This window comes from Coregonus lavaretus, assembly GCF_964263955.1.
Source record: "Coregonus lavaretus genome assembly, chromosome: 4".
Lineage (NCBI taxonomy): Eukaryota > Metazoa > Chordata > Actinopteri > Salmoniformes > Salmonidae > Coregonus > Coregonus lavaretus.
The window spans coordinates 7,022,873-7,040,326 of NC_139991.1; the positions used below are offsets into that span (position 1 = coordinate 7,022,873).

The following is a 17,454-nucleotide window of genomic DNA, read 5'->3' on the forward strand; positions in this document are numbered from 1 at the left end:
GTTCAAGATGACGGTCAATCACCCTCGGTCTGGGGCTCCATGCAAGATCTCACCTCGTGGGGCATCAATGATCATGAGGAAGGTGAGGGATCAGCCCAGAACTACACGGCAGGACCTGCTCAATGACCTGAAGAGAGCTGGGACCACAGTCTCAAAGAAAACCATTAGTAACACACTACGCCGTCATGGATTAAAATCCTGCAGCGCACGCAAGGTCCCCCTGCTCAAGCCAGCGCATGTCCAGGCCTGTCTGAAGTTTGCCAATGACCATCTGGATGATCCAGAGGAGGAATGGGAGAAGGTCATGTGGTCTGATGAGACAAAAATAGAGCTTTTTGGTCTAAACTCCACTCGCCGTGTTTGGAGGAAGAAGAAGGATGAGTACAACCCCAAGAACACCATCCCAACTGTGAAGCATGGAGGTGGAAACATCATTCTTTGGGGATGCTTTTCTGCAAAGGGGACAGGACGACTGCACCGTATTGAGGGGAGGATGGATGGAGCCATGTATCACGAGATCTTGGCCAACAACCTCCTTCCCTCAGTAAGAGCATTGAAGATGGGTCGTGGCTGGGTCTTCCATCATGACAACGACCCGAAACACACAGCCAGGGCAACTAAGGAGTGGCTCCGTAAGAAGCATCTCAAGGTCCTGGAGTGGCCTAGCCAGTCTTCAGACCTGAACCCAATAGAAAATCTTTGGAGGGAGCTGAAAGTCTGTATTGCCCAGCGACAGCCCCGAAACCTGAAGGATCTGGAGAAGGTCTGTATGGAGGAGTGGGCCAAAATCCCTGCTGCAGTGTGTGCAAACCTGGTCAAGACCTACAGGAAACGTATGATCTCTGTAATTGCAAACAAAGGTTTCTGTACCAAATATTAAGTTCTGCTTTTCTGATGTATCAAATACTTATGTCATGCAATAAAATGCAAATTAATTACTTAAAAATCATACAATGTGATTTTCTGGATGTTTGTTTTAGATTCCGTCTCTCACAGTTGAAGTGTACCTATGATAAAAATTACAGACCTCTACATGCTTTGTAAGTAGGAAAACCTGCAAAATCGGCAGTGTATCAAATACTTGTTCTCCCCACTGTATCTACATGTGCAGAATGCAGCTGAACAGCATTTCCTTCAGCTCTGAAAAGATAGACTGTATAGTCGTCAGCACATGGAGGACACTGTCTGTCTGGGGGTAGTAGCTTTAATACATTTCTCAGTCTGAAAACATGCTCGCTTCAATCCACCACAGGACCGCATACTGTGCAACACCCCAGAAAATAGGATGGTTGCTCAGCAAAGCACGTCGTCACATCATTGCTTTTAGGGATAAACAAAGACAAACCTTAGAGTTCTCATCAGCTAGCTTTTAAAAGGCCATCGAGGGCAGGTCAGAGAGAGAGAGATGAAGAGAGAGAGAAAGAGAGAAATGAGAGAGAGATGAAAGAGAAATTGAAAGAGACAGAGAGAAAGTAGTAGTGCCCTACATGTAGACTGGACAGAGAGAGGAGAACAGCCTGTGGGTAAAGAAACTAGCTAGGCAGCAGGGGGAGCGCTTGATGCCCAGTGTGTGTGGCTGTGGAAAATGACCCCCTCCTCCCTATAGTGGAAGATGACCCCCTTCTACTGTATCCATTCAGACAGCCTCCAAGCCTTTCTGTCTGGGAGGACCCGGGCACGCCACAAGGCCACTCACCAGGCCCAGCTACTCACACACAGGCCACTGTTAGAGCAAGGAGCCATTAGCCAGCACAGCCCCCATCACACAGCAAACACCACAACAACCCCATCCCCCTCACCCTCACTGATTCAGAAACACACACACGCACAAACACACGCTGAAACAAACACAAAATGAAACACATCAGCACAAATACACTACAACAAGGGCTTGGTTGTGTCCAGCCTGGCACGAGTATTGCCCCAAATCCACCATCTCATCCACCCTTCCTCTAATTCTCCTCCCCTCATCTCTCTCTGCCCCTCCAGTCCTCTCCCTCTCTTCATCTCAAGCACCACCCCTCTCTGCTCCTCATACATCTCTGCCTTCATCTCAAAGCCTCTTCTTCTCTGTCACTCCTCCTGCATCTCTCTCTATTTCTCTCTCTGTCTTCATCTCCAGCCAATCATGTCGCCATAGGAACCTCTGATGTCTAACTGCTCCCCAGTCCAGCTCAGTGATCCGCACCACAGTGGTAGGTAGGGGGGAGAGAGAGAGAGAGAGCGAGAGAGAGTTAGAGAGAGCTCCTTGACTTAGCATGGAACTACTACTAATTGGATTTTCATTTTTCAGTTGCCTTTTTTCTCCACGGCTCATTGTGTGCCTGCTCTGCCTGGGTGGAGGCATTCACAGAGCTGGTTAGGGCCCAGTAAGGGTCTGGGACACAATGGCCATTAATTAGGAAAGTAGAGGCACAGCGAGAGGAGCAGAGCAGTCCGGGAGGGACAGACAGAGTGGCTGAGGATACTAACGTCATATAGTTGTACTGAGTCCCATGTGCAAGCACACAGACACACACAGTACACACAGATGCAATCAATGACCCATGCACCCTCCTAGCCAGTTGTTTAATCAAAGCCAGACACTGCTGGTCCTCTGTCGTCACTGTAGAGCCAATCAGAGAGGTCACCTGTGCTCCACAGCAGGACTCTGATTGGATGACAGACCAGGCAGTGGGCACTCTGGGTAACTGCCCTCTCAGCACTCTGATTCCCAGCCTAGAGGAACCAACCAGGACCACCCCTCACTGTGTGCCCTGACAGAGACCTTGCATAATTTATCAGAGAAAACATACACAAAGCTCTGGCACACAGATTCTCCTACATAACAACTCTGACAAGTAAACACATACTTACTTTTGAAGCCTGCCGATGCCACCTCTGATAGTCTGCCAGTGTGTCGAAGTTAACAAAGTATGTCTGGGCCTGGGGTCCAGCTGAGCTGAACATCAGACAGTGCTGTCTCCTCTTCACCTCCTCCACCTGAACATACAGAACAGAAAAGGGTGAGGAGGCCAGACAGAGACATCCACTGATGTCCCCAAGAAACTACTAAACAGCATTATGGTGCCTACTGGCTCTATCCATATTAGGCAGAGACACATGTGCTTAAGTGTGCCTGAATGTGCATGTCTATGGCTGCATTTACACAGGCAGCCCAATTCTGATATTTTTTTGAACGAATTGGTCTTTTGACCAATCAGATCAGCTCATTTGCCAATAATTGGGCAAAAGATCAGAATTGAGCTGCCTGTGTAAACACAGCCAATATGTGTGTGTGTGTGTGTGTACTAGTGTGTGTTTGTATGTGTGCATTTCTGTATTTGCTCCCTTCTCATTGTACTGTACAGTGCATCCCCTCTGTCCGTCTGTCAGTCCCAGCTGTGTTGTTGTATCTGTGATCTGCTGTTGTTTCTGTCTCTCTTTGACCCCTGGGGAATGCATGGGCTTGGAAAACAACGTCTCTCCAACCCCTGACCTCTAACCCCTCACCTTTCCCCCCACCAGAGGCAGGATGTGCATCTTCCCCGTCAGGCTGTCTTTGACAGAGGCCACAATCAGACAGGTGCCACACAGGAGGACCTGGCGCTCTGCCCACTTGTGCAGCTGGGTCTTGCCCTTCCTGACGCTGAACACGCCCGTCAGCAGGGTCCGCTCCTGCTGGTCCGCGTTCACCGGACACTCTGGGGGAAGCCAAGGGAGGAGAGGGGTTAGTTAAAGAACATGGTCACATATCACTTATGCAAAAACACACCTTTGCACAGACACACACACATACAGTGAGGGAAAAAATTATTTGATCCCCTGCTGATTTTGTACGTTTGCCCACTGACAAAGACATGATCAGTCTATACTTTTAATGGTAGGTTTATTTGAACAGTGAGAGACAGAATAACAACAAAATCCTGAAAAATGCATGTAAAAAATGTTATAAATTGATTTGCATTTTAATGAGGGAAATAAGTATTTGACCCCCTCTCAATCAGAAAGATTTCTGGCTCCCAGGTGTCTTTTATACAGGTAACGAGCTGAGATTAGGAGCACACTCTTAAAGGGAGTGCTCCTAATCTCAGCTTGTTACCTGTATAAAAGACACCTGTCCACAGAAGCAATCAATCAGATTCCAAACTCTCTACCATGGCCAAGACCAAAGAGCTCTCCAAGGATGACAGGGACAAGATTGTAGACCTACACAAGGCTGGAATGGGCTACAAGACCATCGCCAAGCAGCTTGGTGAGAAGGTGACAACAGTTGGTGTGATTATTCGCAAATGGAAGAAACACAAAAGAACTGTCAATCTCCCTCGGCCTGGGGCTCCATGCAAGATCTCACCTCGTGGAGTTGCAATGATCATGAGAACGGTGAGGAATCAGCCCAGAACTACACGGGAGGATCTTGTCAATGATCTCAAAGCAGCTGGGACCATAGTCATCAAGAAAACAATTGGTAACACACTACGCCGTGAAGGACTGAAATCCTGCAGCGCCCGCAAGGTCCCCCTGCTCAAGAAAGCACATATACAGGCCCGTCTGAAGTTTGCCAATGAACATCTGAATGATTCAGAGGAGAACTGGGTGAAAGTGTTGTGGTCAGATGAGACCAAAATCGAGCTCTTTGCCATCAACTCTATTCGCCGTGTTTGGAGGAGGAGGAATGCTGCCTATGACCCCAAGAACACCATCCCCACCGTCAAACATGGAGGTGGAAACATTATGCTTTAGGGGTGTTTTTCTGCTAAGGGGACAGGACAACTTCACCGCATCAAAGGGACGATGGACGGGGCCATGTACCGTCAAATCTTGGGTGAGAACCTCCTTCCCTCAGCCAGGGCATTGAAAATGGGTCGTGGATGGGTATTCCAGCATGACAATGACCCAAAACACACGGCCAAGGCAACAAAGGAGTGGCTCAAGAAGAAGCACATTAAGGTCCTGGAGTGGCCTAGCCAGTCTCCAGACATTAATCCCATAGAAAATCTATGGAGGGAGCTGAAGATTTGAGTTGCCAAACGTCAGCCTCGAAACCTTAATGACTTGGAGAAGATCTGCAAAGAGGAGTGGGACAAAATCCCTCCTGAGATGTGTGCAAACCTGGTGGCCAACTACAAGAAACGTCTGACCTCTGTGATTTCCAACAAGGGTTTTGCCACCAAGTACTAAGTCATGTTTTGCAGAGGGGTCAAATACTTATTTCCCTCATTAAAATGCAAATCAATTTATAACATGCATTTTTCTGGATTTTTTTTGTTGTTATTCTGTCTCTCACTGTTCAAATAAACCTACCATTAAAATTAGACTGATCATGTCTTTGTCAGTGGGAAAACGTACAAAATCAGCAGGGGATCAAATACTTTTTTCCCCTCACTGTACTCCACACAGAGCACATACATCCCAACCACTCCCCCACCACACCCTGTACACAAACAATACATTAAGTTAATTAATACCATATGTTCTCAAGGGGGTTGTGCTTTCAAGAGACAAAGACAAGGAGAGGGCTAGACGCTGCCAGAACATGAAGTCAAACTGATAAACAGGTCACGATGATGTCACCTATGCATTAGTCAATGAATAGCACATCTCTTCCTGGAAGTGTTCTTATGTCAGCAGATCAGCCCAGCATATAGTCTCATTATCCTCCTGATAGACCTTAGCTGAGATCTCTAGAGCATGCCGAACATCTGATATGACAAACTGTAATAACGTATCAAAACCCATTTATTCGCTAGATGGAATCTAAAAGGCAGTTTGAAGGCTTTATAATCTATGTCTTCATCCATGGTAGAGATGACAGGTGTGTGAGTGTCAATCCCTCTAACATCTGATCAGAGATCACTGGGCTGCTGACAAGCTTGATCAAAACACCAGGTGATACAGGTGAGCATTCATTGGCCCAACTCAAGGTGTCTCTAGCGTTTGATCAGTCTCCCCTTTTCATTAACACACACACGACTTTGCGATTGTTCTCAGAAATGCTCTAACCCAGATGCATCAGTCAGATTGATGAATGCATCAGTCAGGCTTTTGTCACATTAAACCCTCTTTCAATCTAATTATGTAGCAGGGAGGTGAGGCTAGTGTTGCAGCCTGAGTATGTTGCTGCTGAAGGACAAACAGCAGGCCTCCCTCCCTCCCTTTGCTCTGCCAGGCCTCAAGTACACTTAGGTTAAAGGCTGGTCAAATAAGCACAAAGGGCACACAACTTTTTTCTCCTCTGTTTTCAATTTCCCTTGAAATAACAAGGTCTGCGTTTTCCATAATAGCACCTCCTTGTCTCAAACTCCCAGAGGCAGGCAGACACGTCCTCGCTCTCTCTGCCCTTTTCTGTCTTCTCCTTCACGTCTAAGGATCAAAACGAATCGTCAGGCTGCTTGTCTTTGTGCTGTCTGGAAAACCCATAATGAACAAGACAATGGCCTCTGACAGCTGACTGTGCCGCTGGCGCTGGCTGGGGGATCAATAGTGGTGTCTGATCCCAGGGCTTCCCCTCTGTCAGAGAGAAAAGGACCAGAGTGCCTCAACTCCAGCACAAAGGCCCTAGGGGCCAAGGGCAGCCAGGGAGAACCAGCCTTAGAAGGAAAGGGAGAGGGGAAGAGCAATAGAGAGGGAAAGAGGGAGAGAGAGAGAGGGGGAGAGCTGCATCATTGCCCTGTCCTCTATGTGTCTGTGTCAGTGAAGGTGAAGGAGGCTGACCTGTCAAAGACAGAGCCTTGTAGCCCTGTAGGGGATCCACATACAGCCAAGAATAGACACAGGCAGACAGGACGCACTCTCCCACTGGCACCACAGCAAATCCACTACAAACAGCCACATTCCTCCCTCATCCACACACTCATCCCCCAATGCACTGCTGCTTACCAGCCCCCCCTCCCCCCACAAGTTTCTTTCTCACTTTCACATCTCGCCTTCCAACTGAATAAAACACCTAATAATCACCTCCCTGTTCTCTACACCTCTCTGTGAAATGATCCAAGAACACACACGCCAATACAATCTCAGTCCCACTGCGCAGTCTCACCTCCAACATCACACAAACACTGCTTCATTATTAGAAATAGTGTTGACACTGGTGCAGTGGGTTGTGAGAAAGAGGGAATGGTTGATATTTTGTTTGTAGCTAGCGCACAGTGATGACCAGAGCTGGAACAACCCCCAAAAACACTACAGTGATAAGCCCTCTCTCCACAATGGAGCCAGAGGGACAGACTGAAAACGCCGCTTCTAAATAGAGTTAGCGTTTTCTACAGCAATATGAGGAAAGAGAAAGTCACTCAATATTTGGGGGTTTGGTTGCATTTTCAGAGACGGCAGCAGAATGTAGCTCAAGGACAATACAGTACTCCTTGGGCTATTTTAAACAAAGTGTAGCCCTAAAAAGCCCTTCAAATCAAATCTACTTAGAGATCTTCTGACTATCACGCAGGATGTCAACAAGCGTTTCTAAATTGGACATCCCCCTGGACGCTCGACACAAAATCTGAGGAGCGGGCCTCTGCACAGAGCAGCATCACGCTGAAATAATTGAACGCATAGAGACACTGAGCTGTGCTCTGCTCTCCCTGCTCTGGCCATGAAAAAATGTCATACCCATTAACTGTAGCATGGTTGTGTGTAAATACCCACAGCCTATACTGTTGCATTGCTACAGGGTGTTGGCAAGTATGTACTATCATTATCATCTCATGCTATCAGAATGACGGGGAATACAAGATCATACTTAAGCAATAAGGCCCGAGGGGGTGTGGTATATGGCCAATATACCACGGCTAAGGGCTGTTCTTAGGCACAACACAACATATTGGCCATATATCACAAACCCCCGAGGTGCCTTATTGCTATTATAAACTGGTTACCAATTTAATTAGAGCAGTAAAAATACATGTTTTGTCATACCCGTGGTATTCCACGGCTGTCAGCCAATCAGCATTCAAAGCTCGAACCACCCAGTTTATAATTGATAATATAGGCTAATGACATTCACTGTATCTCTGATTCGTGGCCTCATCACCAATGGTATGCAATTACCACCCATCTGAGAAAGGCACACAACTTTTTTCCTGTTGCATTAGGCTTTAATATACAACAATTTACAGCAGACAGCACAGCTCAAACAGCCAGCCAACAGACCTGAAATGTTCACAAAACATACACATGCTCATTTAAGAATCCTTATTCATTCTTTAATGAAAGACAACCCCACTAATGTTTGCAGTGTGCCCAGACAGCGAGAACAGACACTTCAACTTCCTCTCCTAACACAACAATAACACTTTCTGACAATCACTCTCTCATTCAATCACAAAGAAAACAAGTCTCAACCATTCACGGCAAACTGCTGCACCCAAAACAAACATGCATGCTTTCCCACCATGTCAGAGTTGCCAGGGAAACGATGAGACCTTGGAATCAAAGTCTGCTCCAGCCTGGTACATCTGCACCATCCACACTCCCCTGCATATTTATTTGGACATTGAAGCTACAACTTTTAGTTTGGCTCTATACTCCAGCATTTTGGATTTGAGATCACATTTTTCATCTGAGGCGACAGTACAGAATGTTACCTTTTATTTGAGGTTATCTGTTTTACTGCTTAGAAATGAAAGCACTTTATGTATCTAGTCCCCTCATTTGAAAGCGTCATAAGTATTTGGAAAAATGCACGTTTAGTATTTGGTCCCATATTCCTAGCACGCAATGACTACATCATGCTAGAGACACTACAATCTTGTTGGATGCATTTGCAGTTTGTTTTGATTGCGTTTCAGATTATGTTGTTCCCAATATAAATTAATGGTAGATAATGTATTATGTCATTTTGGAGTCACTTTTATTGTAAATAAGAATAACATATGTTTCTAAACACTTTTACATTAATGTGGATGCCACAATGATTACAGATAATCATGAATGAATCGTTAATAATGATGAGTGAGAAAGTTACAAAGGCACAAAGATCATACCCCCAAGATATGCTAACCTCTCACCATTACCATTAACAGGGGAGGTTAGCATTTTTAAGGGGTATGATATTTATGCCTGTAACCTTCTCACTCATCATTATTCACGATTCATTCATGATTATCTGTAATCATGGTAGCATCCACATTAATGTAGAAGTGTTTAGAAACATTTTATTCTTATTTATAATAGAAGTGACACACTACATTATTTACCATTTATATTGGGCACAAGATAATCTGAAACGCAACCAAGACAAACTGCAAATACATCCAACATGGTTGTAGAGTCACAAGCTTGATGTAGTCATTGCGTGCTAGGAATATGGGACCAAATATTACACTTTTGACTACTTGTCCAAATACACCTTCAAATGGGGGGACTAGATACATAAAATGCTTTAATTTCTAAACAGTAAAACAGGCATGTATGAAAATAACCTCAAATAAAAAGGTGACATTCTGTTCTGTCGTCTCATATGAAACATTTGATCTCAAATCCAAAATGCTGGAGTAGAGAGCCAAATTAAAAGGTTTTAGCTTCACTGTCCAAATAAATATGTAGGGGAGTGTATATTACCTCTTCACCCCTGAGCAGGAGTCAGCCAATCCCACACCACTGTGATTTATGATATGGACCAATCTCATTGGTCATAAAATGTGTACAGATCTGGCAGAGAGGCAGATGCTGTACAACTCTGTTCTCGCTCCCTCTCTCTATTTCTCTCTTTCCTCTCCCTCGCTCTCTCCCTCCCTGTTCTTTCTCTCTCAGTTCTCTCGCTCAGGCTAGACTCCAGCAGCAGTTCCAATAGCAGCAGGGTGGGAGTCCTCAGCAGCAGGGGCAGAGAGAGGGCATGCCTAATCACTAAACCAAGTCCCACTTCCGCTGCTCAGACACTGCCAAGCCACAGGGACAGAGTGACAAGTGACAGATCACAGTGCATATCCTGGGTGAACCCCCCTCACACTCGTCCTCTGTCCCTCAGCTCTAATGTCCCTGCCTCCTGTTGACGGGAGTCTTGGCGACAGTGGTCAAGTCTTACTTTAACAGTCACCAGATGGGCAGGGGAGTGAGGCAGGTCAAACTGTGTCCCCTGTGGCATTAAAACTACCGTACAGAGACACAGAGAGAGACCGAGTGAGCGAGAGAGAGAGTCAAAGGAGGTGGCAATAGGCCAAATGCCTTCTATAGACCCAACACTTGTACATCAACTTCCCCTATGGAGTATCAGCACCTGAGAATCCCCCAAACCAGACCATGTTTCAGCTGTCGGCCAGACATGACTCTAGACAGCCCCGTCCGTCCATCCACAGACTGAACAACTGCCTTGATGTTCTGTCTCCAACAGGGAGAACTAGAAGAATATTGCATAGATTAGGCTGGCTTGCAGTAGGGGGCCAGTAGAGGCTGAAACACAGGCTTACTGCAGCCCAGGATCAGAACAGCAGGCCATTTTTGGCAATAACATCAAATCAGAGCCGCGCAGGCCCCCTCCGTGACCTATTCTTACTGTGAGAAATGCAATTTATAAAGTCCTTAAGCTTGCTTCCATACTAGGGAAATCAAATAAAGTGTCAAACTGCTTCAGCAGAATAATGCAGACAACTTAGACAGGACAGAACTATGGGACAGTGGCAGTGTTTACTGGATACTGAACATTGGGAAGGTAGAAAGTCCAGCTAGCATCTTTCCGATATGCACATCTTCCCCATCCCTCGGTGGTTTAGCAATAGGATGAAGGGTGATTTCCCAATAAAGATTGCATTGAAATCGACCAAATATAAACTTGCAGGATCCCCTCCACCTCCGAGTCACCCAGCCCTTTAGGCCACAGACATTGCGTGACTCAAGGCTGAGGAGCCAGTGTCTGACACTGGAAAATCTCTAGCAGTGGATTGCTGACTCACATCTAGGATCTGCATATAATATTGAGAAGAGAAGGTAGAGAGATGCAGAGATGCTGCTCAGCGGGGGGGTCATGTCTCTCAGGAGTAGGAGCACTCTTCCTCTCCCCCTGGTCTTGCCATCCCTCTCTTACCCCCTCCTCCTCTCCCTCCCTCTGTTATACAGTTCATCAGTCAGCGAGACCGGGAAGTAGTGTACTGTAATCCCACTCCGTCTGCTCTCTGCTGGCCTGTCCCTCCAGGCACTGACCATTACAGATGGGCCAGTCTGTAATAGGGGCCCATCAGACCCCTGTGTGAGCAGCAGCCCACTGGGCTCTCCATGGCCTGGCTGCTGGACCCCTACGGCTTCCTCTGGCCCCTGTCAGCGCAGCTTAGGGCCTCCAAGTCGTTAACTTAGTTTTCCTTGGTATTTTCTGATAAGATCCTGGCAGATCAATAACTCATTAGTTGACTAAACCTGGTCAGCCCTAATATGATTAACTCCCCTCCGCTCTGAGACACTAAGGCTCCCAGGCTGGATGTGAGCTCCATAGCTCCGCAGCAGAACCAGGTCCGGACCGGCCGAGGTGAAGCCAGGCCCAGTGGACCAGCGCCAGGACTCACATGCCCCCTCATAGCTGCAGCTGTACGCCCCCCCAGGTCTCTGGAGTGCTGTTTTTCATAGAGAGTGATTTATTAAGTCAGCATTTATTCATGTTTACTCCCCCCTCCATGTTTGTTTTCATCTCAGTGCCACAGCAGGCTGCTGTGAGTGGGCAACAGGGCTGTGGTTCGGGGGGGGGGGATTAGTTTCCTGTACAAATAGAGCCTTGTGTATTTTAATAACTCACACAATGTTACCTTATCAACACCTCTCTGACATAGAAACAGAGAAGGAAGAAATAAAAAAAACTTCAACACCCCTGCAGTGTGAATACCAACACATTTTATAAACGTGCGCACAGTGCAGCCCTTGCACAGGTATGTACACCAACACACAGCACAGTGAATGCAGTATTCATGGTCACACTTTAATAGCAACACACTTTATTACACATAAGGCTTACTATTGAAGGGTGATAAGAGGTGCTTTGTCATGTGTCAACTGAACACCCTTATTCCACCCTTTATATAGAATGACATATTTATATAAATGATTTGTGAAACCTTTATGCAGGCCTTAGAAAGGGTTTACAAAGACTTCATTAAGTGTGAAAATATTGACAAACCCTTCCTGTGATGGCTGTACTGTTTACAGCTGCAGCAGAGATCCCCTCAATCAGGAGGTTAGGTTACCCCTGACAACGGCTGCCAGGCATCTGAGAAGGAGCTACGTACAACACAGGGTTGTTATGGAGTTCTCCAACTAACACAGGGTTGTTATGGAGTTCTCCAACTAACACAGGCCATCTATTTCATCATCACTGTGTGGGTGGAGAGCTCTTTAACAACCCCTTAGATGTGTGGGTGGAGAGACTTCTGTTACCCCATGGCTGTATGAGTGGAGACATTTCACCATAGTACTGTATGAGAGTCCTCATCTGATCCAATCCAGCCACCCTGCTAGCCTAGTTAGGATGCCAGGGTGCCAGTGTTTCCCCACAAGCAGCTAATAAAGGTGAGGGCAATCTCTCCCAGGGCTTGGCCAGCCTCCGGGCCACAGGCCTGCTCTGCTCACTAACACCACAGCACAGCCAGCTCTCACAGGACTGGGCCGAGCAGCGGAGAGACCAGCGCGGTTCTGTTCCCACTGTAGCCTACGCACTGTGACTGAGAATGAGGCCTGCAATGTGCTGGAGAGCTGACAGCAAGACAAACAGAGCTACAGCACTGAGAATATCAACCAGACAGACAAGAGGGGCATGCTTTATTCTCAATACAAAAAGGCACATACACTTTTTAACTATAGTTTTAGTGTATTATAGTACATAGTGACAGTACATGAAGAGTATATGCACTGAAACAGCCTGAGTATGTTCAGTAGGATTTCTCTGGCAGGTATCGCGAGGCTGTGTTGTGAATGTCTGAGCATGTGCAGTCAGTGGAAGGGGAGGAGCTCTTTCACCACGTTTGCATGTGAAAGCTATGCCGGCCAGAGATTGTGGTCACGCTTTCTTCCCCTCTCGCTCGGTCTCGCTCTAGTTCTCTCTTGTTTTCATTCTCTCCCTCTTTCATTCTCACTGTCTCTCCAACACAGCACGGGCGTGGCCACAGCCAGTCAGGCACAGTGACACTGACTCAGCAACACAGCACAGTGCTGCACAGTGCTAGGCCCAGCCAGTCTCAGCACCAGCCTGGATATTAATAGGAGAGGCATTACAGAACATCAGGTCCCCGCTCCTCTTCCCCTTACAGCAAAGCCTATCAGGACTGATAGGAGGATCATTAGACCTGCCACTACCAGACAGGATCACAAACAGAGAGGAGTGTGAGACTCAAGGTGTGTGTGAGAGAGTGTGACTGTATGGTATGGACACATCACACCATTGTAAATACATCTCCCCTTCCCCCTAGGGGGACCAGTGTGTAAAAATGAACCAGCGTGCCATATCCATCCTGTATCTGGTGCCATACATCAGTGACGCAGAGGCAGTTAATCACTGGTGGGGCTGTGACAGAGCGCAGACTCCGCCAGCCAAGGCCGCAGGGTGACGTTTATTGTCATGAGTCTTGTACTGGAGGCCAAACTGAGCAATTTCCCCTTAGATAGGCCAGCTGCAAATCCAAAATTAGCTATATTGTAACAATTCATTTATGGTTTGGGTTAGGCATTAAGGTTAGCAGTGTGGTTAAGGTTAGGTTTAAAATCAGATTTTATTACTTTGTGGCTGTGCCAGCTACTGACCACTGCAGAGCTGGCTACAGAACAAGATTCATTACAAAAAACGCTAACCTGCGCCAGGCCCATGGAAGAGGGATGAGGGATGGTCAGTCAGGGGCCACGCAGCCCTGATGTATGGCTGTTTGGGATGCGTCCTGGCCTCTGAGTAATGAAGGTTACCCACGCCACGCCCAGGGTTGCGTCTGACACACATCCCTTACAGGCCTGAACCCCTTCCCAGAGGAGAAAGCTGCCACTCATGGGCCCTCATCTTGAGGAAGTGGGATTGAACTAGTACCAACCCAAACCACAATACAACCTTGTTCAAACAATGGAAACAGACGTCACCTCAGCCCTATACTACGAATGTAGTTTGAGGAGTTAACGAGGTAACTTTGGTCAACTCTTAAATTCAACTTGGGATAACTGGTAGCACGAATGTAGCTCACCTTTTAGCCAGGTAAATTTCTATGGCAACAAATCCTTAAGATCTAACCTGCACCGGGGCAGGCTAACTCAGGGCTAACTACATTGATCCTGAATGAAGTGTCTGAGCCACGAGTTCAGGATCAACGAAAGCAGATTCCTTCCCTCTCGCAAAAATTGCGTCATCATCCAGTTCATTTGAGGAAGACAACTGATTAAATATTTTATTAATCAAATGTGTTGTGTGTTAAAATAATAGTTGTCAAAATAGCTATCACATTACACATTCAGTAATGACAAATGCATTTGAAACTTCACGCACAGTAAAACTTTTGTATGACCCAATACAATTATTTTATCAATAGGAGTGGGGGAAAATGTGCTTGTGCATTGATAACCACACCAAAGTAATAAAATAAAGACGGCTCTTCTAAAAGTCTATTTCACACCATAGCCTGCTGAATTTGCAAGATAACTTTTCTTTCATTTTGATTTCGGCACTAATTAAAATGTGCCACTGACTTGCCCATGTTTCAGCATTGTCTCAATGAAGAGTTTGGTGTGCGACATGCACGCGCAGTTACAAGCCTGCTAGAGTTAGTGGCAGGCGGACGAGCAATATCCACGGTCATACTACAGATGAAGCCTCAGGTGGAATGGGAAGCTAACTGAGGCTGGCTAGCTTTAGAAAACCCTGAGTAGATCTAGCTTGCTTCGTAGTTTACTACTCCAGCCCTGATAAACCAGCCCCTTGTCAGACATTATTAGCAAGCCTGACTCCTCTTAAAGTACTAAACTGTTTGAGTTAGACTAGCTGGGTGCTCCACAATCTGACAGACAGATCCGCCAGCGCGGTCAGAGGAGGTGTGTTTTGCTGCCGGTATGAAAGCTAAAGTACAATAAGCCCAGGCTGCTTGGCTCCTGCACAAACAAACAGAATATGCATTAAAAAATTACGCAAAAATAAACCCCAATCCAAGTGAGTGAAGCCTACTTCATTAAGTCAGGGTAGTGCTAACAGCCCTGCACCCAGGGAAGTAGTGGAAAGAGAGACACATACACACACACACACACACACACACACACACACACACACACACACACACACACACACACACACACACACACACACACACACGCTGTCATAAACACAAACACACACACACACACACACACACACTATGGACCCAGAAGCTGACAGTTTGGACTGCTCCATCAGCAGCAGAGCCAGGTCCATTGACAGGGCTCCAGGCCTGGTTCCAGCAGAGCAGGCTGAGCCCAGCCAGAGCCCAGTGAAAGAGAGCCTATCATGGCCTGCAGATGGCCGTAGACAGGCCCCTTGGGTCACTACTCACCACTGTAGAAGCGGATCATGCAGCTGAGGTCCGAGTTGGCCGCCTCTCTCTGCACTCGCAGAGGGTCCTGGTAGCCTATAGCAGCAAGGTAGTCATACACCATTTGGAGAGGGCGCTCAGAGGGGTCCAGCCTCCTACAGGGACAGAAATAGAAACTGTCAGGGTTTATGCCAATCACAGTCAATACCCTTAACAGACACACAGATTCTCCTCTACACGTATAATTAATTTGTGCATCTTTGCCTCCACGCTTGGAATCCAACCAAAGGGGCATAGTTCATCAACCATTTAAATAATAAAATAAATAAATAAATAAATAATATGCCATTTAGCAGACGCTTTTATCCAAAGCGACTTACAGTCATGTGTGCATACATTTTTTTTTACGTATGGGTGGTCCAGGGGATCGAACCCACTACCCTGGCGTTACAAGTGCAATGCTCTACCAATTGAGCTACAGATTTGCATGCATGCAAGCACACACACTCACACGCAAGCAGAGACATTCCAATCCTTCATTCCCTGTGTTATGACAGGTAAGGTCCAGAGGACATCTGTCACGCCAATCAGCAGAGCTGGACACGGGTGTTTCACTTTCAGACTTGGGGAATTGACGAGGCTCCTCTATCAAAACATTTACAGAGTCTGACTCTGTGCCGGATGTCAATCTCCACACAGGTATCAGTTCCAAAGTTCAAAGTCAGAAATGGAGGAAGAACATCATTAATCATATCAAGCACCTGCTGATGACCAACATGAACTCTCATCTGAATAATGCGTCTGAATGGTATGGTGATGGCACCCCTTTCTTTTAATCCGTTCCCTGTGTGAGCCCTAATGAAATCAGTTCATTCCATGGCTAATCCTGTTAAGGGCCTCTCATGCTGCTATCAAACAGGAGGTCTGCTGAGCCTGCAATCTGTGACCCCCAGTCGGTCACTGGCACGCCTTCAACACAACACCTCCGATCCCCAAGTGAACACACCAAGGATATCTGCTACAGAACCACTGTGAAGACACTACAGCCAGAACCACTGTGAAGACACTACAGCCAGAACCACTGTGAAGACACTACAGCCAGAACCACTGTGAAGACACTACAGCCAGAACCACTGTGAAGACACTACAGCCAGAACCACTGTGAAGACACTACAGCCAGAACCACTGTGAAGACACTACAGCCAGAACCACTGTGAAGACACTACAGCCAGAACCACTGTGAAGACACTACAGCCAGAACCACTGTGAAGACACTACAGCCAGAACCACTGTGAAGACACTACAGCCAGAACCACTGTGAAGACACTACAGCCAGAACCACTGTGAAGACACTACAGCCAGAACCACTGTGAAGACACTACAGCCAGAACCACTGTGAAGACACTACAGCCAGAACCACTGTTTTTTTATTTCACCTTTATTTAACCAGGTAAGCAAGTTGAGAACAGGTTCTCATTTACAACTGCGACCTGGCCAAGATAAAGCAAAGCAGTGCAATAAAAACAACACAGAGTTACATATGGGGTAAAAAACATAAAGTCAAAAATACAACAGAAAATATATATACAGTGTGTGCAAATGTAGCAAGTTATGGAGGTAAGGCAATAAATAGGCTATAGTGCAAAATAATTACAATAGTATTAACACTGGAATGCTAGATGTGCAAGAGATTATGTGCAAATAGAGATACTGGGGTGCAAAAGAGCAAAATAAATAACAATATAGGGATGAGGTAGTTGGGTGGGCTAATTTCAGATGCAGTGATCGGTAAGGTGCTCTGACAACTGATGCTTAAAGTTATTGAGGGAGATAAGAGTCTCCAGCTTCAGAGATGTGAAGACTCTATGCACTCAATAACATCTGTGAGGGTATTTTTCACAATGACCCACTGTCTATGGAAGCCCCAGCTTTGCCCAATAGAATTCATAATATGGTGTAAATCAATAAGCCTCAGATTTAACAGCTCTTAACGGCATACAGTGTGTGATTGTGTTGCTTATTCTAACGC

At 46.4% G+C, this 17,454-nt stretch overlaps 1 protein-coding gene across 1 annotated transcript in view; it reads right to left on the bottom strand.

The window, feature by feature from the left end:
* The window catches only part of LOC311128440 (PH domain leucine-rich repeat-containing protein phosphatase 2-like), a 44,950-nt gene that overhangs the window by 18,991 nt on the left and 8,505 nt on the right, over positions 1–17,454 (bottom strand). Inside the window, exons 3-5 of the mRNA XM_084160584.1 lie at positions 15,447–15,580; positions 3,493–3,683; positions 2,857–2,982 (exon numbers count right to left, since the gene is read on the bottom strand). Coding sequence (XP_084016710.1) covers positions 2,857–2,982; positions 3,493–3,683; positions 15,447–15,580 — 451 coding nt within the window. The remainder of the gene's footprint in view (positions 1–2,856; positions 2,983–3,492; positions 3,684–15,446; positions 15,581–17,454) is intronic.